We start from the raw sequence: 25,615 nt of genomic DNA, 5'->3' as shown, positions 1-25,615 counted from the left end.
GAGTAACAAAATAAGAGCTGCTTAAAGTTTAGGCTGGCAATTTAGCTTGTTTAAAGAACAATTTATACGTGTATTTGTTGGGCTGGACGTTGAGTATTTTTGTTTTTTTTTTTTCCCCTTCCCTAGGCTTCTGTAGAGCTTAAGCCAATTTCATAAAGAGGCCCTTTTCCCAAACATGGAAGAAAAAAGTTTAAGCTTAGCCTCGGTAGATGTGTATTAATTGGGCCCCAGTCTCAGTTTGCACAGCACATTAACTTCTGTTTTCTGAAAACTTGCCTCTCTGGTTCTTTGCCAGAACTGCAGCAAAGTGCCAGTTCACAGGCAGTAGCTCTTCATGGGACTGAAGGACACCACTGTAAAGATGAGGAAATGGCAAAGGAAGCACCTCTCTGCCTCCTTTTGTGTCTCTGCAGTCTGGCTTAGTTTCAGCTGATGCTTTCTTCGCATCAGAAATGAGCGTGAATGATTGATCTTCATGCACTGGGTTGATGTGGTTTCATTTTTAGCCCTCAGCTGTATCCCTCCTGATACACGGCTGCTCTTTCTCTTCCCGGTCCTAGCATGCACCTTTGCATGGAAGCCAGCTCAGGGCTTTGACCCATCTGTATTCCCCTTCCCTTAACCTTTTCCAAGTTGTGCAGAAACTGCTGCAGCAATAAGAAAGGAACCCCAGCTGCACTCAGCATTCAAGGTGCAGGCTTTCACTGGTCATGTTTTGTTCTATGCCTTACCTGACAGATAACAGCATCTGACTTCTTTTTTTCACTGCTTCTGGACATGGAACACTCTTGTACTGTTTACTGTAATGCTAGAATTTCACACAGAGTGGTAGTGATCAGTTCAGGCCTCATTACATGTTAAATGTAGTTTACCTGTACACTTTTTAATCACGCAAGTTGTCTTTCACATGCCATTCTGTTGCCCGTTTTTTGGTCGCGCCAGGTCCTTCTGCAGTTTTGCAGAAATGGTCTCAGTTTTACCTGCGCGAAATAGTTGTTTGGAAAGCAGCAGTTTGCTAACACTGCCTTATTCAGGTTCTGACAGTGTTTTTAGGGTTCTGTCTATGCAGAACTTCACACTGAGCCGTAACTTTTCTATTGCTGAACTATCTCTTTCCTTTTTCTTTCCTTTCCCATTACTGCTGACTTGAGATCCAGCACCAGCAGCCAGGCTTTCCCACACTGAGTCTCTGATCACTGCAGTTTTTGCCTGGAGATCCTTATGGTGCAAATTCTCACCCGTAGCCGAAAGACCAAAGTGCAAAGGCTTAAAGGAGGGCATTCCACCTCCAGATAACTTTGTACATTCGCTGCAGTCACGTCTGTTTCACCTGGTGTGACATGCTGGAATGGCTCCGCCCTGGGACCCCCAGTCCCTTCTCCACCCACCACTCCTGCAGGGATATTTACATCATGTTTACATCCCTACAGCCAGTTCAGACATCTCACACTTCACCTTGCAATTAAGACCACAAACAGCACGGTCAGTAAGTTTTAAGCAGTTTATTCACAAGGGCTCTCGAGCCTCCCCCCACTCCTAGCTCAATTACTGTGCAATTGTGATGCAGAGAGCACCGACCAGCTGCAAGCCATTAGAAAACATTTCATCAGCAGCGTGGCTTTATTAGAAATAAATCATGCTAAAAACTGATCCTTAACAGATACAAAAAATTAACAGATAAGGAAAGGAGAAGAAAATGGATGCAATATTAAGACCAACAGGTGAACTGAGGATTGGTGTGAAAGACGATACAAAAAAGGCAATGAAAAACAGCAGTGCAGCACTGAAGATGAGAGTACGGAGCAGACAAGAGGTACAGTACATCCTGCTTCAACATTTTTTATCCATATGCTTAGTTCAAATACTGTAACAGTACTGGAAAGCAAAAAAGCACCAGACATCTGACGAAAGAAATAAAACATGAAACAGAATTAGGGAAAAATGAATGCTGGAAGTAGGGAAAGAGTAATCTCAAATACAGTTACTCAACAGAGAAACAACACTTGGAAATGTTGCTATGTCAACATATACAGACAATACCATTATTCCAGCAATATGGAAATGATTTTCCTGGTCTGTAACCTCTTCCCCGTACAGCACTGCCCGCGTTATCCCCAGAGGCGTGCAGGGCCATGCCCCACACGCTGAACAAGGCAGCACAGCAGAAGAGGAGGTTATTTCCATCTGATTACGTGGCCTTCTGGTCATGGCAGTTCTGTGGTGGGACAAAGCATCATTCAGCCCTGAACATACGACGGCTGCTCCGAAAGTAATGCCTCCTGTTTCACCACGTCGGCCCACGAAGTCAGAGACAGATGTTGGTGGTATGGCAGTAGAGGCTGAACCTTCCCACCAATATTCCATTTTGTCACCGTGCGAGAGATGGCAGCAGAGGGGCAGTCTGACAGAATGGCACCTGACATGGAAGTGTGTATGAAGCAAAGGTGTGGAACTGAATTCCTCCATGTGGAAAAAAAAAAATGGCACCCACTGACATTCATCTACGAGCACGGCCTACAGGCTCTCATTCATCACTGGCGAAAATGCAGAGCTAACGGTAGTGACTGTTGAAAAAGTGTTTTGTAGCTGAGAACATGCTCTTATCAAATAGCGTTACTATGTCTTCGTATCTGTTGTCATTTCCATGGAAATAAATAGGAAGCATTACTTTCAGAGCAACCTCCATAGTTCGAGTTCAGTAGGAGCAATATGCAGCTACAGCTGTTTTGCTCCAAGAAGAAATACTTACAGTGGCAAGCCAGACTGCAGTATGCCCAAGCAGAACACGGCAGTTGCCAAAGTGGCAAAGCTGTGGGTACGACATCCCAGAAAACAATTCTGCACTGGAGAAAGCCATCAATGCACCCTCTCCTTACAAGTGCCATGGAAAGCATGCACCTCACTGGCACATCTAAGGGCAGAGCCGGTGATGGCTAAGACAGACACTAGGTACTTTAAAGCATGGAAAAAGTTTCTGTCATCTCTTAAAAGTTAGCAAATCAGAAACTCAGCTGTGTCCCAACTGTGCATAGTTTGGGGGTTTTGGTGGTGGGGGAAGTGTCCCACTCTGACACGGCAGCACAGAGAGGTTGTACAATGCAAGGTTTGCATAGATAGCTTGCCCATCCCCAGCTCAAAAAACATTAAGAAGTCACAGTAAGGACTGTTAAATCTGTGAACAACATGAAATCTAAAGAAAAAATAACTCCACTTACAGCCCCTTCCCTTCCATCCCAGTTAAGGGGAAAGTGGGGATCATAAAACCCAAGTCATGGCTATTTCACAAAGCTTCCTTGTCTTAAATGAAGTTTATTACCAGCCCCAGTGAAAATATTAAAAATTTACCATCTACCTTTGCACCATTTTCCAGGTTGTTGTTTTTCTAGAGTGGTTAAGTGCCTTTTTTATTTTAAAAAAAGTTTGTTTTTACATTATTGCTGTTTAACAACAAATCATAGAATCACAGGGGTTGGAGGGGACCTTGAGATCACTGAGTCCAGCCCCCTGCTAAAGCAGTTCCCTACAGCAGGTCGAGCAGGAAAGCATCCAGGCAGGCCTCGAGCATCTCCAGAAAAGGAGACTCCACCACCTCTCTGGGCAGCCTGTGCTGTCACCCTCAAAATTAAACATTTGTGGAATCCATCCAACAACAAAATGTCAGTTTCCCCAGAACAATGCAGAAGCACGAAAAGCACGTTCTGAAGGGGCCTCTCCTATACCAACTATTTAATAAGCAAGGAAAAGAAAGTTCTATCACTTCTGTCCCTAATGTAAATGAATTTACTCCATTTTCCAGAAGGCAAATCCTTTCAATAAATATCAGAGTAACTTCGGAGATGCAGAAGTTCCAGAGATACAAGCAGCAGCTGCGTGCCATTTCTCCTGGAGTTCCAATGCTGCCTCTTGTTTCAGTCCAGTGAAATGATGTCAGGAGCGCTGCCACTGCTGCTGGTTATAACTCCCGTCTCACTCCTGTTGGAGGAGCTAACGTGCGTGTTGCTCTCGTGGTGACTGGTCGATGTGATGATGCTGCCAGGCGTGTTGCTTGTTAAGGTTGAGGTGAGACTATCCAAAAACATAGGAGGACAGTACTGCTTGAAACAAACAATGAAAAATGAAGAGACTAACTGCACAAGGGAAATGTATGCTCTGAAGATACATCTTCCCTACAACAAGCACAACACAAGTGACTAGCAGGACCTCACTAGTGCATGCAGAGCGAGAACGAGAGTTCTGCAAAACAGCAAGTAAGCAAGCAGAGGTGGAAGCAGCAATCCCTTCTTCATCCACTCTGTTCTCCCTCCTCCTAACCAGTTAGTCTGAGCATTTACTGGAACATTAGGAAACACTTATTGTAACCACAGGACCTCCCAACACAGCATCCATATGGAAACCTATAATGAACAGTGTCCCTCAAGGGTCCATCCTGGGATTGGTACTACTGGGATCAGTACTTCTTGTACCTTACTTAATGACAAGGATAACGGCACCAAGCAGAGTGGTGCAGGTGACACAACAGAAGGAGGAGATGCCATCCAGAGGGACCTGAATGGGCTGAAAGAATGGGCCCATGTGAACTGAATGAGGTTCAGCAAGGCCAAGTGCACTGTTTTGCTCCCAGATTACAGAAATTCCGAGCACAAAGTATACGCAGAGAATGGACTGAGAGCAGCCCTGCAGATGGCTATTATATAATAGCCCTGCATTGGGCTATTGTCAGATGAAAAGCCAGGTACAAGCCTGCAGTGTGCATCTGCAGCCCAGAAAAGCCCATCAACCTGGACTGCGTCAAAAGGAGGCCAGCAGGTCGAGGGAGGTGACCATCATTTTCTACTCTGCTCTCATGAGAACTCCAGGTTGAGTACTACCTTAGTGAGGGAGGCGGTATTCCCCTCTTGAAGGCTATCAACTATCTGTGTAAGAATCTAATTACAGTCCAATCGTTTATGCAAACGAAAGGAGAAGCACCAGCTACTTACTTCTGACCTACAGAACTTCCTCATGTAGCAAGCTCAATGGACTTTATGTGTTACACTGAAGGACTTGTAAAAACCCATTCAAAGTGCCCATCAAACAAGTGACAATATAGTCCTTACAACTCATTCTTCAATTATTATTATCAAACCAACAGCAACCGCAGTGACATTTTTACGGAAGTTAATCTGGCTTACAGATACACAGTATGAACTAAAAGCATGAAATACATGATAGCTGTACTCATGTCAGCTCTGTGCAAATATCTGCTTTAGTAAGGCAAAGCAAACCAATAGTTTGAGAGATTTATAGTCTCGTTAAATGGAATCCTAATCCTCCTTTAATGCATTTTTTCCTCATTACCACCTGCTGGGAAAATGCGTTTTCCTGGTCTGTGGTTAGTTCTAAGCAAGTGGACTGCAAATGTGATATGAATGACAACATCCTGACGGTTACTGAAGCAGTATTTCATAGAAAACACACTTGGAAATCAAGCCCATGGCAGTTAAGAAACTTACCTGTGATTCAACTGGAATTAGTGAAAGGAAATCCAAACCTAGAAAGAAAAGAGGGATAATAAACGGACATGTCTTCCTTCTCTTCACACACAATAAGTTTAAGGAATTTCTGTTGTTGTCGTAGAACAGATTTTGCAATTGCTATACGGTTTCTAAATGAAGTATACCACTGTGACACCACTCTCAACGACTTCAGGCAGCAGCAAAACACGTTTTCTAGTACAAGTGGCTCTTTTTAAGAATGAGGATGACAATGATGTATTATTCACTGGATATTGCAGGGTGGTTCAATGTGGTTGCTTAGATGGAGGTTGCCATTTGGAGCTGTTGTTCATAACACAAGTTTCACTGCATATTGTACCTGACTTGGCCAAACTGGGACATGAAGAGTGTCATCACATTAAGGATGCTGGAATGAAGTAAAGTCACAACATGCACAAGTCCAAAAACAAGCAGCAGGTCTCTTCCTCCACCCATAGGCAGCCAATAAGGAAACATTTCTAATATCATCCCCGTTTTGCGTCTAGACAAATAAAAGGAATGAAGAAGAGGAAACTACAAGTAGTTCAAGGTAATCCTCTATGAGCAGTGACAACCAGCGCCCGTCCTCTATGCCATTAGCACATAAGCACTTAGGGCAAGATGTTTAAAAGACACAAAATCAATGAGAAATCACAGCCATTTCTATTTCAAAATCTTGGCCTTGTGTTTGCTATGCCAACAGAAAGAAATGGTAGGCTTTCTCCCTCCCTCTCTTGTCACAGTACAGAGCTGTTCCAGCCAGTGGCATCTCTACTCTTCTCCTCCATTAGAGATAATTAAAGACAAATTTTAAAGGAGATGTAAGATCAGCGGCTTTTACAGAATTCACAGCTTTTGTTCATACATATGCTAGAACTTCAGTTGGTAGAGATGAAGAAAGTTCTAGACTTCCATTCTCTCGGCTTAGTCTTCTAGCCAATTTGGAAAGAAAATGAATTTCTTAACAAGGGAGAAGTGGAGGGAGGGAGCAGTGAGGCAACCAAAATGGACAAAGAAACAAGGGGAATGATATCCATCCCAGTGCCAAACTGAAAGAAGATGAAAAAAACCCAGAGATGCAGCAGGGGAGAAATGGAGACAGGCAATGGAGCGGGGCAGGGAAGGACAGGAGGCCCACGTGACACCTGCTGTCACAAGTCACCATTTCCTGGGCTCTAGGTTCACTACAGCCGACAGAGAACCCCCAGAGTCCCTACACACAGCGTTCTTTTCAAGGAGCCAGGATAGAAAACAATCAGTATCCCCACCTTTTGTCTGATATTTAGCAGCAGTGTTGAAGAATACATCATAGGCATTTAGGGTTTGTCTAGGTAAAGAAAGTCAATAGAGGTCAGCTTACATATTGTAGCTCACCTTAACCTTTTTCATACAGTCTAGACAGAGCACCACTAGAATTAGCTAGCAGAAATCTCTACATTTAGGGCTGGGATGAGTCAGTGCCATTACAGTTCTCAATCTTAAATAAGCAGCTACTCGCCCTCACATCTACAACAAGTAACAATCAGGTGTTTACACACAGTCTAACTGGGTATATCAAGAAGTGCTTCTGGCTGCCATTCCAGAGTGCCAGTTTGAGGGTGTACCCCAGAAGCAAGGTTTTTCACATCACTGTTGGAAGTGCAATCTGAAACTGGAAAGACAGCTTGTACTAGACTCGTCTAGACATCACATCAGTGCAATGCTATATACAGTCCTGTCCCATCTAAAGGAGTTAATCTCCGATTTTTACCCACCCCACATATTAATAAGTCTCTCAGAACGCGCATTAAAAATAATCACCACCTACCTGGCAAGTCTGAGGAAATGCTGGACATTGGAGGGTGGTGGAATGGCACAGGGTAGTCTGTTAACGACGGAGGAATTGCAGCAGTATCAACTGTTGTAACGCTGGGCACTCTGACAGAGGATGGCTGATACATGAGAACCCTGTTTTAAAGGCATAGCATGTTACAACCAACCTGGCCATTAGTTACAGAAGGGACATTATGCACTACTGTGCACTCTTATTCACAGTCACCACATTACAACACAACTACGGCGTGGCTACTCACTACACAGTACTCCACTCTAATCTCCTTTCATAACAGTCTTCATAACAACATGATCATATCTTGGCTCTCAACAGCAGCTGTGACATAAGAGCAAGTTGATATTAAAATAAAGTACAGTGCTGGAGTCATTCAGAACAATCCGAGTGGACATCTGTATCTGCAGAGCACCCTGTGGGACATATGCAGGTGGCCTGAGCTAGGAGAAGGGCAATCCAAGTCCCCCCACTGCTCCTCAGCGCTGAGACGTGGCACCAAGGATGCAGCTGACCACGATTCAGCCCCCGCAGCACAAACTTCCAAGCCAGGAGTTCAGTATCGAACTCATCTTGGCCAACAGACAAACCTAAGCCAAGCTCAGCTCTCCAGGCACACAGCCTATCACAAAATCCTTCTGTACCCAACCTTCTGCATGGTGCTGCACTGTTGAAGTCCACGTAACAAGCAATCTGGCACCCCACCACCTGCACCAAGTGTTTCGTATGCTTCCAGTCAGGTGAAAACAACATTCCCACTTGCAGGCATCCTGTGTCCTTCCCTTCCATCCACCGGCCATGAGATGCAATCCAGTCTTCCCCCCTAGACAACTGCACTGTGCAGTTACACTACTCCTGGTTTCAGACACTTGGATTTCAGACCCTCCCTTCTCAAGCACCTGCTGAACATCAGCCCTCTGCCGTTGTTGCCAGCAGGAGGCCGCCTCACAGTACTGCCAAAGCTAGAATTCGAGCAACACAGGAGGCAAGCTGTTCTTCAAAAGCCTAGCCTAGACTTTGATTTCAAGAAGGAAAACATGCTACTTCCATACCCAAACACTAAGGAAAACGCACTGGTTAGATAAACAAGAGAACTCGGTCCTACAGTTATGACTGCAGGCAGCCACCTTGGACAAACCCAGGAGCTTGGAAAGAATCTTGGTGCCTTCTGAACTTCATTAGGAGATGTATTTGTAGCTACTTTTTGTACCAAAATAAGAAAGTCTCTTGCAGAAGGACCCCTTCACAGCATTCAGAACAAGCAGCAGCATTTCACCATCACTGCTGGAGGTAACTGAACAACTACTGATAGCCAAAGAACTCATGCTGCTGTTGAGTACAGACAGCACAGCACACCTGCTCATCACTTCAAAAGGCGGCAAAACAGAAAAGTTTGTTTTTTATTACTGTTGTTCTAGTAAAAGAGAAGCCACCATGCTGAGAGAGAGACACACCTTGTGCATGCAGCAAGACTAACCAGAAGGCCAACATAAAGCCAAGTTGCCGTGTGGAGCAGAGGCTGCTACTCAGCCTAACCAATGCCTTCTCCCTGCTTTGCAGGTTGTGCACCCTACAGCTCTCGTGACCTGCAGGCTAAGATAAAGAACAGTATGGAAACCACAAAGAGCAGCCACAGCCAAACTGCACAGACTGCAACAAACAGAAGGCAGAGCAGTAAAGCAGACAGTTAACCCTGCTTAAGGCAGGGCAGGGAATTCAGACAGCTACGGAGATGAAGGAGTTGGCAGGGGACTTGGGAAGCTCTTGGCTGTGCTAACCAAGGTACAGAAGTGACTGACAACCAAGGCCAATCACGACCAAGACATTTCAGATTCTAACAGAGAGAGAGAAGAAAAGTTTACTGTCTTGATTCCAAACAAGCAAGTGCCTCCCCTTCCAAGTCTGGGAGGACCGAGAAAACATGCAACACAGCCTTGTTTCCTGGGCACCTGAGCACATGACAAAGGGTATAAGGCAGTGAGAAAAGCCTATAAGATGACAGTAACTCAACAAGAATGCATGAAGCTCCTGCAATTGGGATAATCTGATTTCTAAGGAGAATCCTGTACATTAGCTTAATTGGTTTCTTTTTCTATAGATAAACATCCTGCAAACACAGCCACAGCACATCTTCTGAGAAACACAAAACTATTTAACAGTGGTCTGCCTGTACAGAGGTACTGTATCAACATAGCCTTCTGAAAAGAGAGGCCTAGAAATTCTCCTCTAGAAGTTCAGAGCTGGATCTCAAAGAGACTACTGAGTCAGAACGTCAACATATCAGTTTGTCCAAGACATTACAGAATAACAAACTTCAAAACTGACAAACCCTTTGGTTGGGCTTCCTTGTGTTTCAGACATGAATATGCACTTCCTTTTGGCAGGAGGATCTTCCTCTTCATCAGAAGAGCTTTCAATTGTCAAGTCAATAACATCAACTTTCTTCTTGTTTACCTCACTGGCCACTGTCACAGAACATGGTTTGCTAACAACACTGGAACCTAAACCAGAAAAATAAAATATCACTTTTTTTTTTTAAAAAAAAAAAAGGTTGCTGTCATCAGCAGTTCCGATATGCAATAGAACTGTTACCTCAAATCCTGTATTAACCCATCTTTAAGGCCATTACAGAGGCCACCATGACCCAGGAACAGTTTTATTAGTGGCACTCTGTGTTACACTAAGGCTTATGCTCAATCTTCTCAATCTCCACTTACCAGTTTAAGGGCATAACAAGAGCAACCTAAATGCTGTTATAAAGAACAAAGATAAAACCTACAGACATATACTTTTAAAGACATAACCTTTCCTTTTTACATTCAATGAGAAAGTGAGAAGAATTAAGCGTACCTTCCACAAAACAAACATCAAACCAGCTACAACCAAGTTTCCAAGGCATCGAGCCTTTATGCTGGTTTACCACTAGTATCCAGGATGTACTCACTTTCTATTTTGGTGCACTGTGGACTTGAGACTTTCACAGCATCTTTTTTAGGCCTCATAGGGCACCAGGAACCATCTTCCTGGAATTTAATCTCATCTACATCTGAACATTCATTAAGGATTTCCATGAAGAGTCTGAAAAATAAAGTGAAGTGGTTTTGATGTTTGGTTACAGACTTTTGCTAAGTGAAAAGGAGACAGATGAGAAACTAACTGCGATCAACATCAACCCACAGTCGCTCTCCCTGGTTTATCTTACCTGAAGACCTGCAGTCGTAGCCTTCCCTGACAACCACACATGAAAATCCAGAGTATTCCAACCCACCCATACCGTATTCCAACATTACTGCAATTCAGAGATTTTCAAACAGAAGCAGAAACCATCATCCTTCGACTCAATTTTAAACTTAAACTATGTCAAAGTCAATAGCTTCAGAGATACGTTCATGTAAAAGGAAGACATCTGAGATGCCATATTTGGATTTCTCTAGAGGAGATATGCTGAGGCTCAGAAGTGGGATGACTCCTTTAGGAGATTAGTTTACATAGTTTGTTACAAAGGAAGAGAAACTAAAGGATTCTAATGGTTCCTCCCATTGTGAGAAAGACAAAATGGCTAAACCTCAGGTCACAAGCATAGCTATGAAGTACACCATGAAAAACTGGAAATAGTTCTGTAATCTGCAAGCCCATTCACTTACCCATCTAGTATTAGGCTCTCATAAGCTGCCTTTTTGTCACAGACAGGACAGATCCAGGTAGGCTTCTTTTCATTCATTTGGAGATAAAGAGCAGCATCAAAACACTGCAGGTGTGTGCAAGTAACGGCCCGGCATGGGATTGTGAGTCTCATTTTCCCCAGCTGCAAAGATGCATTTACAAAGTGTCAGAGAGAAGAGAGTGAAGCAGACCTGTATGGCTAACATTGAAATCAGACAACCAAGGGAACCACCCCTTCTCACTACAAAGCACCCAGCACCGAGGTCACTGCATGCAAAATCCACTCCATCAAATCACAGACAGTGTACCTGAAGGAACAATAAAGCAGTCCTCACAGTTTTTACTGAGTTGAGATCAGGTTTTAATGGACCTACAGCACTGTTTCCAGAATTTTGATTTTTACTAGTGAGACCTACTGAAGCACCTATTCTGTCATTTCAAGGTTTTTGTGAGCTGCAGTCATGTTAGAATGGCATTATACTTGTGTCAGTGAAAGACTTAATGACAAGTCACAACAACACCAGTTCCTGCCTGGGAAGAGAAGACCACCTAAGTGCGACTTTGTTAAAGGTGACCCGGTTATTTTCCCTTTATAACGATGGGCAGTAAAAGCAACACGCCAAAGAGCAGATGATCCCAAGTGCTGTTTCTCACCGTGCCCTTTATTTATTCCATCACCCTGCCCAACCAGACGATGCCTCAGTACGCAAGATCATTTCATTTAAAGCTCTCAGCATATACTCACACAAGTAGCAGCATGATTCTGGCAGCACTATGGCTGGGCCATTCACAAGTCTAAGCCCGCTGGCAGAATGCTGCTGCAGTCGGGTGCTTGCAGATGCACCCTTCTCCCCATTACCTCTTAATGAAGCAGTACGTAATGAAATCCCGTTACATTTCTAAGGCAGGTATTTTAAAAGCAACCCAACTCTGCACTACAGATGAAAATACAGATCTGTATATGGTAGTTCCCAGTCTTACTTACAGGACACATCAGAGATACCCGCAGACTGGTGGTGGCAATCTCACTGTCAGGATCTGCTGTTAGTTTCTCTTTAACTATAAAAACAAATTAAGAAGTTATAGACAGACACCGCTGTTTACAACCTTAATATTGATTCTACAGCACATACACTTCGTTTCCAGCTATCTAAAAACAACTGAGTATCGAAGAAGCTAGTTTATAGCAAATACCAATAGGAATAGCTTCACTGTTCATAGGCAATGGACAAACAGAGCACTGTGAGACTGCTTTATGTGCAGCAGATGCACTGCCAGCCACAGGGGTCAGCAGGTAAACTCTACCCAACACACATAAGGAGAAAAAATAATCATCAAGGATTGAGGTATGCAGACAAGACAATCAGCAACACATGCAAGAGAAGAGAACACATAAGACATGTATCTGCACCTCACTGCCCACTACAGTAGGAGGCGCTTACAGCACTCCTATAACATTTCAAACAAAATCTTTAAGTACTCCTCCCTATGGGTTAGGGACCTGGGCCGAACCATTAACAGCTACCTCAGTAACAGCAAAAGGAACCTTTGATATTCTAGGCATGGACTTTCTTTTCAAAATGCTGCAAATCTCCTAAGTATTATCAGTTCAGGTTTTAAAAGAGCCATTAACCACCCCTAAGGAAAAATTAATGGGAAAAATTAATTTGACTTACTTAGTGCTCTGGAATGATCAGGGTTTCTGATACCCTTCATTTTTAACCTCTGCAAAAGCATAGCTGAAGTGAGCTGACGAACGAGATACACAGACATGGAGTAACTCTACAAAAAGTAAGTAAAGATGAGATGTTGATTTAATACGGCACTTCCGCTACAACAGATCACTGTTACACTGTTCTGAGTAAGAACAACAACATGCTGATTTTTTTTTTTTGCTTGGTATTATGGAAATATTTTGAAAAAAGCGCTGATAGATGACTTCATTGCTATGAAAGAGTCCATACTTTGCCAGAATTCTTCTAACCAAGTCAAATATACAAGCTGCAATTTAACTGTAAAAAAGCCTTATTCTCCACAACTAAGAGACAAGATGGGCTGCTTCTTGAAAAGAAGTTAGACTGGAGATACAATTTCTTAAACATGCAGTCTTTAAGAGATTCTCATTCACACTCCTAAATCTCTCTTTTCGCGCTGTCATTAATGCAGAGCTCAAAGACAAACCTGCTATAGAGAAAAGACAACATAGTCTCAGGTGCAAACACCACCTTCAGAGGATGCACGGGTTGACAGCTGGACTCGACCTTTGTGGTCTTTTCCAATCTTAATGATTCCACACACCAATTTCTTTGTGCCTTTTCTTTGACTTGCCACTCTCAGGCCAAGCCTCCTTACAGCCGGCCTAGAGGAGTGTGTATGCCACATTTCCTAGCATTTACTGCTGTTCCTTCATGCATACCGCTTGCCAGCTTCCTTTATTCAAGATTTCCTCTCTTCTGGGTCACCAATGAAGAGAAGAATCTGCAAATCCCATGACTGCAGAATAATAATGGTTTCATCTGTAGAACACAAACCTGCAACGCCTTATTTCCACACCCTACAGTCACCTTCTTATGCCTCCTATCCTATCAAGTTTAAACGCATCTACCACCCTGCTCCTGCTTTACCAGCAGTACCAAAAAACAGCTCTCACCTTGACAAGCAGATGTGATGAAAACGCACAGGAAGACGCCGAGACAAACGCCTTGCTTGCCCCACCAAGAATGACCACACATTGTCCTGTTTACTGCCTGCAGTATCTCCCTTACAAGGAAAGGCCGAGACCTTCATTCCTTTCCTGAACCTGAACTTCCGCTTTCACTTCAGAATTTTTTATCTCAGGTTTATACTGGAGTCTCACTTGAAGTACATGATGCCTCCACTCCAGATTTTGGTGTTAAAGAGGTAAGCTACTTTGCTAAGGGAGTCCAGAAGGACTTCCAGAAATAGCCACAAATGGAAGAAAAAGTGGTCCTCTTTTACTAACAGCTGCAAGGGCTGTTGCAACAGCTACCAGAACTCCTGATGCTTCTCCATCTTTCCTTAGTAAATCCACAAGCAGATTTCTAAGCAGTCACATTTAGAAGGCTAACTCCTTGAAACTCCAATGATTTGATATTCCTAAATCAGAAGTTCAGCTACAGGCACCAGAAAGCAGCACATGACATTTCGGTCACCTCTTGCTCTACCTCCTGCCATCTGAAGTCTAGCATGCTTTTCTGCCTCCTCTCCATGAAGTCTACAACTGCATTCTGAAGACACTTCAGTTGTCGTTCTCCTACCCTGCCATCCATTCTTCCCTGTATTGCCATTTCTTCCTCAAGCTGCTCAAGCTTCCAAGAAAACGCTTCACTGTGAACAGCAGGCACATTGCTCAGATATCCTGCATTATAAACACACCGTGGTTCAACCAAGCACTTCTAAGATACATCAAGCCCAGATGCAGTTGACACCAGTAGCCTGACACCTCCCAGCTACACCTCCTCCCAGGAACTTGCCACCTAAAAGCTTTCTGAGCTGGAAATTGTACTTCTGTTTAACTCGTAAGTGCAGCTTTAACTCAAGAGAAGTCATTTTCATGTAAAAGATGAATCTCAAAAGAATAAAGAAAGAAATATCTGTTAAGCAGATCTTCCTATGAAATAAAAATTGCCTTTGTTGAACTATTTGGTATTACTCTGATAGAAAATACAAAAACCTGAGAAACAGGTGCATGTCTTCACCCCATCAAGATGCCTTGGCACATCTGTTCACTTTACAAAGCCCTCTCCAGTGATCAGATGCAAAAGATACTGAGAGAAACAGCTTTTGAAGACATGGCTACATAACCTTATGTTCGTAGTACTGTACGATCAGGCTGTACGAAGAAGCATGGAGCTTCCCCTTTTGTTGCATCTGAACTGTTTTGTATTTACATCACAGAAAGATTTCAGTGTTTTTGACATATCTCAGGCAACTTCTAATGGCAAACTTGCCAAAAAAGCTCTCAAAGCAAGCCATACCCCCCACCCCTCAGAATTCTATATGGAAGTCTTTGCAATACATATGCAAGTTTTTCATGTTACTGTAAGCTACCATGCTTCTGGAGCTAGCTTTGTTTCCTAGCACTGACAGTAAGTTTAGCCACTAAATCACACTATGCCTTGGGTATGCCTTGCCAGCAGTCCTAGGCGGTGGGCTAGAAGCAGTGCTAGGCGAGGTTATTTGGACTACTGCTCACATCCCACAGAACAGACAGCTTACCTTTCCAATTTCAGAAGCCCAGGAAATGGAAATCTGGTTTGGCACTGCTGATGACAACCTAACTAGAGAGGTTATATTCAGGGGGCGCCCAGGTCGCTTCTGTTCAATTCCGTTTTTTGGCGGTGGAGCATATCCCTATGGGGAAAAAAAAAAAGACAATGAAAGCATTACCCCCCAACAACTTGTTAGTTTTGAACTGATCTTTTTACACTAGTCTGTGGGAAACAGAAAAGCCGTGAGGTTCTCCAGGCTGAAGACTGAAGTCATTTGTGAGAAGTATCAGTCTTTTTGACAGTCTGCACTATAGATCAACCACAATTTTCAAGCGATTTTAAAGGACTGCTGAAAAGACAGAGTTCTGGTCCAGGCAGGCTTACTGGAAGTGTAAAAATCAGTGTTTATTCTTTATCAGAAATAGAAAAAAGCTGTGTTGATGTTCCCTCCACATACCCCCACCCCTAACAAAGCAATCAGCATCTCACAAGGGTACAAACTTAGCAATCCAGACACACCAAGTTGCAAATTGTTAATTCAGTGTTTCATGTAGAGAAAAGCAATACCAGGTCTAAATTACCCCAAAAAGGTGATGGTCACAATCTAGTTAAAGAAAGGAAGATTTGCTTACCCATCCCAAGGATCAGGGCTCACTAAATACTCCAAAAGGAGGCATCTCCAGGTAGAGATCCTTCCATTGTGGCAGCAAGCTCTTAAATGAACTGCTTTCACCTGTGCTCCCAGGTCTGGCTGCGTCCCTTCACCAGGAGCTCAATCACTGGTTCAGGCTGAGACTTAGCAATTCCCACACACATGTATACAGAATACTTCACTGATTCTAAGACACAATAAATTCTAACTCCAAGAACTCTACAACTCCCTGGTGTCAGCTTTACCTTGAATTAATTACACAGAGCTTCATTAGCAGCAGGCTGTCATCTGTATGCTCAGCGAGGGCCTGAACGTGAGTTGTGCATGGCATACTTGGTATACGTGAGTGCTGTGCTCAGTTTTGGGCCCCTCACTGCAAGAAAGACACTGAGGCCCTGGAGAGTGTCCAGGGAAGGGCAACGGAGCTGTGAGATCTGGAGCACAGGTGTTACGGGGAACAGCTAAGGGAACCAGGATTGTTCAGTCTAGAGCCATCATAGCTCTACACAACTACCTGAAGGGAAGCTGATGTCAAGGTGGGAGTCAGACTCCTCTTCCAAGCAACCACAACAGGACATGAGGGAACGGCCTCAAGTTGCACCAAGGGAGGTTCAGGTTGGATATTAGGAACAGTTTCTTCTCAGAAAGAGTGGTCAGCTACTGGGACAGGCTGCCCAGGGTGTGGTGTAGTTACTAGCCCTGGAGGTGTTTGAGGAAAGGGTAGATGCAATACTTAGGGACATTGTTTAGTAGGCAATACTGGTGCTATGTCAGTGGTCAGATAAGCTGACATGGAGGTCTTTTCCAACCCTATAGATTCTATTCTCTGATTTCCTATATGATGCTAGCAAACTCACTCAGGAGCCAGTCAGCTCCCTTTTGCTTCTTGATGAGCACACTCTTCCAAGCAGAGAACACTTCTGCTTTGTGAAGCAGCACACGGCCTAACTGCAACTCATCCTGCAACAGTCACTGCGAAAGCAAGCCAGCCTGTAACAGGAACTCAGAGTCTGTCCTGAGTTCAAGCAGACAGCCTGCAGTCCGCTCATCTCAAAACCTCATCCTTCCTCAGAAGAATGCCAGTCAGAGATTGCAGCCCTGTACCTTGCACAGAACCGACTGCCAGACTTCATTCGGGTCAAGCATTGTCCTACATTAGAAACTCTCCAGAAGGAACACGCTGAAAACCACGTGTTTAACACAGAGCTAACACGAACATTCGCAGCGCAACGCTTCAAAACAAGACTGAAAGAAGCAAATTCTGAAAGTAATATCTAGAGTAACAGCCAGAATTGCTGATGTTAGCTACTTCACCAGAAATGGTCCCGAAGAGCACACAAAACATGCTGCCCTGTTCGTCTGATGATACGGGAAAGCAATTTGGAAGAGTACTGTGCTAGCAGAGTTAATGCACAACCACTCAAAGACCTTCAGGATTCGATCTCGTACTCCTAAAACATATTTAAGCCCCCCCCTTCCCAGCCTTCTGTGACTTTAATACAGAGCACTATCCTTGCCTATCATAATCAGCATGGTCTAACCACTGCTCAGTTAGGTGGTCAATTCCAGAGGCTACCATTTGCCAAAATTATTTGCTCCTAAGTCTTCCATACTTCCTGCAAGAACCGTATCAGTAAATACATGTGGACTCTGCTGTAACCAGAAAATGCATCAGAAGAGCAATTAGGTAAGAACAGAGCCTGGCATAGTTCCCTATGACTACTGAGTTGGACAACAGTGATCTTTGAGCAAATAAGTTCTTACGTTTTCTGAACCACCAGGGGGATGCAGTTACCAAATAAACAGGTTAGAGGGAAAGAAAACTTGGCCAGAGCACTCAGGCTGAGACTGTATTAATCATCCAGCTCACACTGAAGGAGAAGTAAGGAAGCTGCCAAGATGAGTCATTTATTCACTTTCTCACTTCATGTTTCTGTTGAACAGTCTGAAGAATTACGTGCAAAAAGAAACTACAGGATTTAGACCTAAAGCAAAGTGAGAATCCAAGATTATAGAATTTTTGCTATGACTGTGATATTACACATAAAATGGATAGCATAACACGGCATCACCTGCTGTGAGCTACATTAGCAAGATTGAGAACCATCAGGGGTTGATATCCACAGGACAACATCAAACTCAATTCATTAGGGTTGCTAGAAGAAAGACATCTTCAGAAGAAATATCATCTCCTATGTTCCTCACAGCATACAGTTTGTGTTTGACCAAAAACATCTCAAAGAAACCCTTTTATACACTGAAGACAGAAGAATAGCAATGCATTGGCTGAAGAAACAGACGGAAAAGGTGAAGAGAGTCATTTCAGCTGAGCAGAGGCAAGGAAACAGCCATGGCTGCATATGAAGGAGAGGACAGTTGCAGGGGGAAAACAGGACATGTTGAATGTACCCAACAACCTGATGTGCCAAGAAGGTAGCATGTGTTCTGAGATAAAAACGTTTCATATCTTCACTCTCCATCCAGGATTTTACAGTCACAATGCTGAAAAATCCTCTGTGCTACTTCATCCATCTTACACTACTTCCAGAACCATTTCAGAATGGGTTGGCTATGAGTTTTACTCCCATTTCAGAGAATTTTTTTTTCCCAAAAATAAAGACTGGTTCTTCTTTTTTGTACATATTCTAGCCTCGTGTCAACACTGCACATGCAGCAACTTTTAAAACGTGAGACACCAGCAAAGTGCACAACTGCTAACACTGTTCCACTCCAGGACCAGTAACTGCTGGGAACCCTAGAGCGTGCTGTTCCTCATCCCTGTGATGAACACTGCTCTACCCAGAGAGATGCAGAGCTGCATGCAAACACACACACAAACGGTGACACTGTTTAAGACTTGCCGCTGTGACAAGAAGGAACTCACTCCACTACACAAACAGATACCCAAAGCAGTGATGGATATTGCCAATCCAACCAAACTCAGTTCTACATAAGGAACGCTCCTCATGCAGACCTTGGTTTGTTTTTGAATTTTCCGTGTGTTAACTGCACAGATGAGGTTTGCTACAGGTGGCTAAAGCATAATTAAGCCGTGCAGTGGCTTTAACATAATTAACAGTAGCAATGGCTACCTCACCCAGGAATGGTTTGCACATTTGCTAGCATTAATCTCTAAGGAAACTGTAATGATGGCAATAAAGGCTTGATCATTTTAGCAAGCTAGCATTACAGAAAAAAAACACATGTCAAAGAAACCACAAATACATACAAACAAGCTTACCGGCAATGGAAACAGCTTCCCGTTTACTTTAATGCACAAACTATTAGGGTAATTATCTTCTTGAGGACAGCTTGTCTCTGCTAGGCATAACCTATAGCCCCAAAAAGAGAAAACATTCTCAGGTGTCACTACATTCATGTGTCTCCACGAACGTTAACATTTACTTCTTAATTGGCTAACAAACAGAAGAGAACACCAGGAAAAAGATACCTTAGCTGAACTTGGACTGTGTAATCTCTCCTGCCCCCCGGCAAGAAGTCCCTGTGACAAAGAGAAAGGAGAAGTACCTATTTAGACAGCAGTCATACACAGAAGTGGCACACCTAAGTCAACAGTAAATTTTGCTTTTATTTTATTAAGCTATGAGCAAGTCTTATAAGTGACACCTGTTTAGCTTCTGTAAGTTAAGCATGTCATTAGGATCACCATCTTCTGCTACTATCAAATATGATGCTGCCAGAGAGGGATGAAAACTGAATTATTTTGGCTCACACCACAGTTCTTGCAAGAACATGAATCCCAGGACAAAAGATAAAAGCAGCCTTCCATTTCTGCAGCCAGGAAACACACAGAGGAAAGAAGCTTACCATCTCTCTAAATAGTCACAATCATTTGAAACAATTGTTAACTCCTTAGAAGCATCAGATTCACCTCATCCGCACATAAGTACTGCACACAATAATTAGAGAAATAAACAGAACACCTGAATTGGCTTAAATTCTGTGAGGATTATCATCCCATGCTTGCAAAGTTATGGGATGCATCAAAAAAGTAACAAAAAAACAAAAAAAAAATCCCTTCCCACATTTTTACAACACTTGCCTCTTACCTGGAAATACAGATTTCTCTGACCTGCTGGGGTGTTAAAGCAAAGATAAAAAACTTCTCTTGGAACCGCTGAATACTGCTCTGTACTAGAAAGAAAAAGAGACAGAAGAGGTTTAACCATGCTGCTTAAAGTCACTGATTAAAAGAGGTTCTGCAGTTGAGTTTTTCCCTGAGCAAGGGACAAGGCAGCTATGAACATAATCAAATTACTGTTGAACTGCACGTAACCATCAAGAGGAAGGCAACGGGAGAAATCATTCAGCCATATTCAGGAGACTTAATATCACCTTACACTTCAGTACTAAAGCAGCTTGGCAAGCTGCACGATAATCCTCGGGGGAAGAAAGGTACAAGCAACGAAATAAACACTGAACACTCGGAGGAAGAAGTACCAGAGAGATGTTTACAACTATTTTATCTTACTATAGTAGGAGAGTGCACACCATAAGTTATTAATGAGCAGCTGGAAAATTATTCCATGCAGAAACGGCTACAGTAGCCAAGTGCAAGACTCACATACACTGCAACATTCAGGGAAAACTTGAACAAAAACTGAAGCCTTTAGGGGGATGCAAACAGCTTGCAAAATGTTACAAGTGTTTCTAAACTGTACCATTAAATCCTTACGGAATACTTTCTACCGCTTAAGGTAGGACACTGAATTTGTCTTGGATTTCAAGACAACCAACTTGTTTTCAAGCAAATACACTCAAGAGCGAGGTGCTTGAGGAAACTGAGATGGCAGGTTGTTGGGACGAAAGTTTCCTGCTGGCCCTGACAGAGGTGTTCCCCATTCATGTCAAACAGATTCCTCAGTTCCACATTCTTCAGGCCAAAAAAAAAGGAACCTCCCCCAGCTGCAAAAAGCGATTAAAACCCAGGCTTAGTACTGTCATACACAACAACTACTCCGTGAATTAAGCAACCTACAATGCAATTAAACACTTACCTAGACTTGTAGGCTTTATGAGTACATCAAGCACATCGTAAAAAGGCAAGCTCTTCAGCTGGACGTCAGGATGGACAGGTGGGATGGGAGGCGATGGCTGCTGCATCTCAAAGTGAGCCTTAGTGTCCTGAAGGAGCACGGAGCTGACGGGTGAGGAAGGAGACTGAGGTGTGACCGAAGTAGAAGGGAGTGGGTGAATGCCAGCAACAGCCAGGTCAGGCTCCACGGGAGAGGAACTGCTATCCAGATTGAAAACTGCAGGTTTTATAGCTGATAAGTCTGAAAGTCCTTCAATCGTCCTTGGGTACCGACGCCTATAGAGTTCTCGGATTTTTATCTGCACTGCTGGGCTGCAGCCACTCTTCAGTAAGTGCAGAGCCCTCATCAGGAGGTCATGTTTCCGTCCACTTTTATTACGCCCAGCAAAGCCCAACAATACTTGAAGTTCAGAAACACGAAAACTTGATACCATATTCTGGAAAGAAGAATCAATGTACACATTAGCGAGCCAACAGTACACAACAGTTGGATGAGATCATCGTAGTGGTCTCTTCCAACTTTAAATGACTCTACGACTCTAAAAATTCCTTTCTGAGAGCCACAGTGAAGCACCTGAATTTCCATCATTCTAGTTCCACCTCTGCCATCTAACATACTACACATACACTTACCCACTGAGAGAGTATGGCTTGCTTAAAGCAAGGAAACCCCGCATCCAGGAAGGCTGAGTTCAGTTATAATATTCATGTTGAAGACTATTCACTTGGTTATCCAAATTCCACATGGAAGACTGAACCGTGAAGCTCATGAACAGAAAGATTCTCATACAAAAATGAAAAGGAAAAAAAACCCACTGCCCAAGTGGGAGTGTTCCTCCCCTCTCCCTCGATTAGTACAAACCAGCAGGTTGGCAGAGACGCATCACTTCCACTTTTGAGAGGGAGCTCTCTTTTCAGAGAAAAAAAAAAAAAGTGAGAATTCTCCTTCCTACTTGTAATGAAAAGGTTAAGTTCTGAAGAACACAGAACCCCTGACTTTAATCCACACTGCTGTACTGCACCGATTCTGGACTCAAGGACTGACAGACAAAGGACGTGACGTAACGTATTAAGGAGAACACACCTGCAATCATAATGTAGATTTAAGACCTGTTTAGTAGTGCCCTTTCAGCTGTTAAATAGCGGTCCAGCACACAATACTTACAGAGTTTGGGGCACCAATTCTAGGAGGTGCACAACTCGAAGTGCAGCGCTTTGTGTTTATCTTCCTTAATCGCTGCAACACAGAGTTTATAACCACGTACTCCAACACAGGTCCAATCTTAACTAAAAACTGAATGTATCTTGCAGCTGTGCCTCAGCCACCACAACAAGCTGCAACTCGCTCTGTGCCCAGTTGCTTGCTCTTTATTTTCACCTTAACATTACTGCTGGTGGAAGCAGCACCACACGAAGCGTCAAGTGGCTTATCCCAGCTTTGAAGGAGTGGAGATATAGAAGAATTTACTGAGAACTTCACACTGACTGCATAAATAGATGCACGAGTTTGACAGCAGCGTCACCTCCTTCCTTTCAGATGGAGACAGCAAGTGAGATTCTGGATTCCATCATCAGAATGCAAACGAACGAAGTAATCCTTTACACTGAGATTAAGGAAACGGCCTGTCTTGCAAAATACTTATCATTACCCTGACTGCTGCATTCTGTGTATTCCACCATTAATCAAGGTGAAATGTGCAGTCAATCATGCCTTGCAACAGCTAGTACTTTATGGGGAAATTCCACAAAGCAGCATTTTGTTACGAGGTGGATTTCATTTTATTAGAAGATGCAGGCTGGCTTCAGTGTCACAGTCAGCAAGATTTTAAATCGACACTTCCATTAAAGTGCTTGGGAATATAAAATTACATAGTTTTATCCATCAACGCTGAAATCTTACGTGTGCATTTGAAAGGAGACTCTTGCAAAAGTGATTTTTACTGGAAATAATCAAACAATGGCTTTTGCAACACCGTCCCTGAAAAACTGATGCTACAATCCCTCTAAGGCAATAGTAACCATGAGGATGAAGATACAGCTAATCTCATCTACATTGTTTAGCTTATTATCCCCTTTACAGACATATCAAAGCAGTGCTTGTTATAATCAACAAGGTTTTATGGAGGCATAACATGTGTTTAGGAGTACTTCTAATCACGGTGCAGGACAGATTTGCAGCAAACCTTCCCAAGTTATTTTCCTGTGGGGTTCCAGCACTGTTGCAGAAGCCTGCAGCCTTGCCATTAACATGCTTTTCACATCACTGCATTAAGATGAGACACTCAAGTTGTGTCATGTACACGCCATCAATTTGCTCTTAAGAGAAGTTCTTTACAGCTGCACAGCCTTATAAAAAGCTTTTTCGACACAGAAGACCAAAGCCACTTAAGTTTTACGGTCTCTTCATAAACACAGAGCAGTTTGACAGAACTTTGAGAAACAGGACTGGATAATTCCAGTACTTACATGCTCCCGAAATAAAGTTTTCCCCCAGATTCATACTTGAAGGTCGTAAGAAACAAAAATCCCATTTTACTTCTTTTTGAACTTTTCTGACCAGTCGTTAACAAAGAAGCACATCCGTGATGCCCTCTGAATTAATTTTGCTGATCTACAGTGGGCTAGAAAGGAGTAACGCTGCTAAGAAAGAGCAACTCATCTCTTAGGATGGTTGAGGATCTCTACAATGACCCTAAATAGAGATAAAGTCGTACTGGAAGCTGATGTAACCTCTGTAGGATGGGGAATTTTGCTTTAGACCAGCTGACGTCCAGTTCCTCCATGCATGAGAATCCTCCAAAGCTGGATGCACCCAGTGTGACAATGAACATTAAGTATTTCGTTTAGAGTTTTCCAGTGTACACAGGTCCCTGAAAACAAAGCTTCACTCATTCCACTGCAACTCCGTTTTTTTAAGCGCTGTAAATTACTTGGCCTCATTCTTCTCCCCAGTCACTGCATCTCAGCATGATCATTAGTTGTTAATTATTCCGCACAAGAGAAACTTCAATTACCACAATAAGCCTCGCTGGTCCTAAGTAACTCCACATATACAAAGCACAGAAAAAGTGAAATGCAGATGCAAGATAACCTCTGATAAAATACTGTTAATAGCTTATCATAATATACTGTTATTTAATACACTGAATGCTAATTGCAGTCTCCTCCTCCCCGTAAGTCACAGGACCACGTTTCCATCTCTTCTTGCTAAAATGTCTTTTCTGAACAGTCATGAAGCTGATCACGAGTGTCACACAAATTGGTTCTGGTTGAGGCATATTCATTTGCCTATAAGGAGGTTTTGTTTTCCATAAGGTGAAGCTAACACACTACTACCAAACACAATTAAAGAGCAGCTTCAGACTGATTCTAGTATCTCCTAGAACAGGGATCAGCAACAGCTCCAGGAGAGCTGAAGTTCCCATGCCTGGGCCAATCCCTTTAAAGAAGAGTCCACATGCACAGACCTCAGCTCTACATCCAGCCCATGGGATCTCTTCAGCATCTATCAGGCTGCCCACGAATGAAGACCATGGATACAGCTAAGTTTAAAAACTCATCCATGAAAAGCAAGTTTAGAAGTTATCTCTCTGATCACAAGGAAAGCTCTGCCTACCACATTCTCTCTGCAATGCCTACATGTTCCAGAAAGCAACAACCGACAGAACTTAACACATTATTAACACAACTACTCTAACTACTAATTAATGGAGGGTTTTGCTGAAATAACTTTTCTCCCCAGATCTCAGGGCGAGGTTTTCACCAAGACCTTGGAAAGAAAGGGCCCAGCTATTTCTGAATCCTTCACAAACGTGCAGATTTTCAGAAGGTTTGCGGTAACAGGAAGTTCCTCTGCCTCTGCTGTCTGTCCCTGCAGTCTCAGTTAGGAACCTCAGCATCACAGCCCCCATGAAGTTACACTAAGGGGAACCAGTGGATGACAGGCATGGCACGAATTGATACTGAAGTGAGAATAGAGAAATGCCACCCCTGCATGTTTCTTTCTACACATATACACACACAAAAAAAAGATTTAAGTAAGAACTCTGACCTCCGGCCTTTAGGAAGACCATAAAAACCAAGTGAAATAAACTCAACTCTCCAAATTGCCCCAAGTGGGCTTTTCTAAGGCAGGCAGAGATTGCAAACTGCAGGAAACCACCATCACGAAAACAGAAGGAAACAACACTGCCAGAAAAAGGTCCCAGGTGCCTATCCACACAACAGCACCTTGAGGTCGCTCCTAAAGGCCGGCTGAGGTGGGGAACTCTTTCTACTCGGGAATAGAAAGCGCCTGGATGAAAGGGAAGCAAGCTACGAGCAAGTGCCCGGCGTTCATGCGGGCAGCCAAACGCGTCCCGTTTCCGAAAGAAAAAGGACTGAACAGCAGCAAAGGCCTCAAAGACACGGGAAAAAATAAATAAATAAATAAATAAATAAACAAACACCTTTTGAGGGAAAAAAAAAAAAAAAAAAAGTCCATGTTTCTCAGTAAGGCCGAGACAGAGCGCTGCTGCTGCTGCTGCTCCCCAACAAAGGCGGCCGGCGCCAGGTGCCGGCGCGGGGCCAGGCCCGGACGGGGCCTTCCAAGAGAGCGGCTCCTGCGAGCAGCACTGGGATGCGGATTTTCCTCCTCCATTTGAAGGAGATCAGCGACCGTAACGAAGCAAAAAA

The 25,615-nt window shown here is 43.4% G+C and overlaps 1 protein-coding gene across 7 annotated transcripts; it reads right to left on the bottom strand.

The window, feature by feature from the left end:
- PIAS2 (protein inhibitor of activated STAT 2) lies at positions 3,508-25,373 on the bottom strand. Of its 7 annotated transcripts, none has more exons than XR_002433228.1 (14): positions 20,904-25,373; positions 19,956-20,040; positions 19,337-19,387; positions 19,127-19,217; positions 15,241-15,375; positions 12,678-12,783; positions 11,987-12,060; positions 10,983-11,143; positions 10,283-10,416; positions 9,668-9,839; positions 7,321-7,460; positions 6,782-6,840; positions 5,493-5,530; positions 3,974-4,065 (listed from the first exon to the last, which is right to left on the bottom strand). XR_002433228.1 is itself a non-coding variant. In XM_021379901.1 (13 exons), exons 1-13 carry the CDS (start codon positions 21,373-21,375, stop codon positions 3,909-3,911), a joined length of 1,845 nt encoding a protein of 614 aa, XP_021235576.1. In that variant the 5' UTR covers positions 21,376-25,373; the 3' UTR covers positions 3,508-3,908. The 7 variants fall into 7 exon arrangements, 3 of the variants coding, with proteins under 3 accessions (XP_021235576.1, XP_021235578.1, XP_021235577.1); XR_002433227.1 differs by having other exon boundaries at positions 3,988-4,091; XR_002433229.1 differs by having other exon boundaries at positions 3,991-4,094.

Source organism: Numida meleagris, chromosome Z (genome assembly GCF_002078875.1).
Source record: "Numida meleagris isolate 19003 breed g44 Domestic line chromosome Z, NumMel1.0, whole genome shotgun sequence".
Taxonomy (NCBI): Eukaryota; Metazoa; Chordata; class Aves; order Galliformes; family Numididae; genus Numida; species Numida meleagris.
Note: the sequence above shows the minus strand (reverse complement) of the source record. Positions and strands in the feature narration are given on the sequence as shown.

Coding starts and splice junctions, on each gene's coding strand:
- PIAS2 (XM_021379901.1), bottom strand. CDS start 21,375: ATGGTATCAAGTTTTCGTGTTTCTGAACTTCAAGTATTGTTGGGCTTT. Junction 20,041..20,903: donor CATAAAGCCTACAAGTCTAG/GTAAGTGTTTAA, acceptor TTTTCTTTCTAG/TACAGAGCAGTATTCAGCGG. Junction 15,376..19,126: donor GGAAGCTGTTTCCATTGCCG/GTAAGCTTGTTT, acceptor TTTTCCCCATAG/GGATATGCTCCACCGCCAAA.